General features: G+C 69.8%; 1 protein-coding gene across 1 annotated transcript in view; it reads right to left on the bottom strand.

Annotated features, from left to right (window-relative positions):
• Nucleotides 1-43: 43 nt before the first annotated feature.
• Nucleotides 44-331, bottom strand: part of RAI1 (retinoic acid induced 1) — a 17,515-nt gene continuing 17,227 nt past the window's right edge. Inside the window, exon 5 of the mRNA XM_009889218.1 lies at nucleotides 44-131. Coding sequence (XP_009887520.1) covers nucleotides 44-131 — 88 coding nt within the window. The remainder of the gene's footprint in view (nucleotides 132-331) is intronic.

A 331-nucleotide genomic window follows, 5' to 3' on the forward strand; every position in this document is an offset into this window, starting at 1 on the left:
GTCCCCCCCCCCCAGCCGTGCTCACTGTGTCGTGTCCCTCCCGCTATCTCCAGGTGTTCCTGCACGAAGCCACCGCCAGGCTCATGGCCCGCGCCAGCCCCACGCGCACCCACCAGCTGCTGGACCGCAGCCTGCGGAGGAGAGGGGTGCAGGGCAGCAAAACAGGTGGGACACGGGGTGGGACAACCCCCCCCATCCCCATCCGCAGCACCGCAGTAGCGTTGGGGGTGGTGGGGTGCAGGTCCTTCCCGACCATCCTTTGCCGGTGGCACCTGCTCCGGGGTGGCTGAATGGCCCCGTCACCGTGCCAGAGCACCCAAAGGAGGGTCGG

Source organism: Charadrius vociferus, unplaced genomic scaffold, assembly GCF_000708025.1.
Source record: "Charadrius vociferus isolate BGI_N301 unplaced genomic scaffold, ASM70802v2 scaffold787, whole genome shotgun sequence".
Lineage (NCBI taxonomy): Eukaryota > Metazoa > Chordata > Aves > Charadriiformes > Charadriidae > Charadrius > Charadrius vociferus.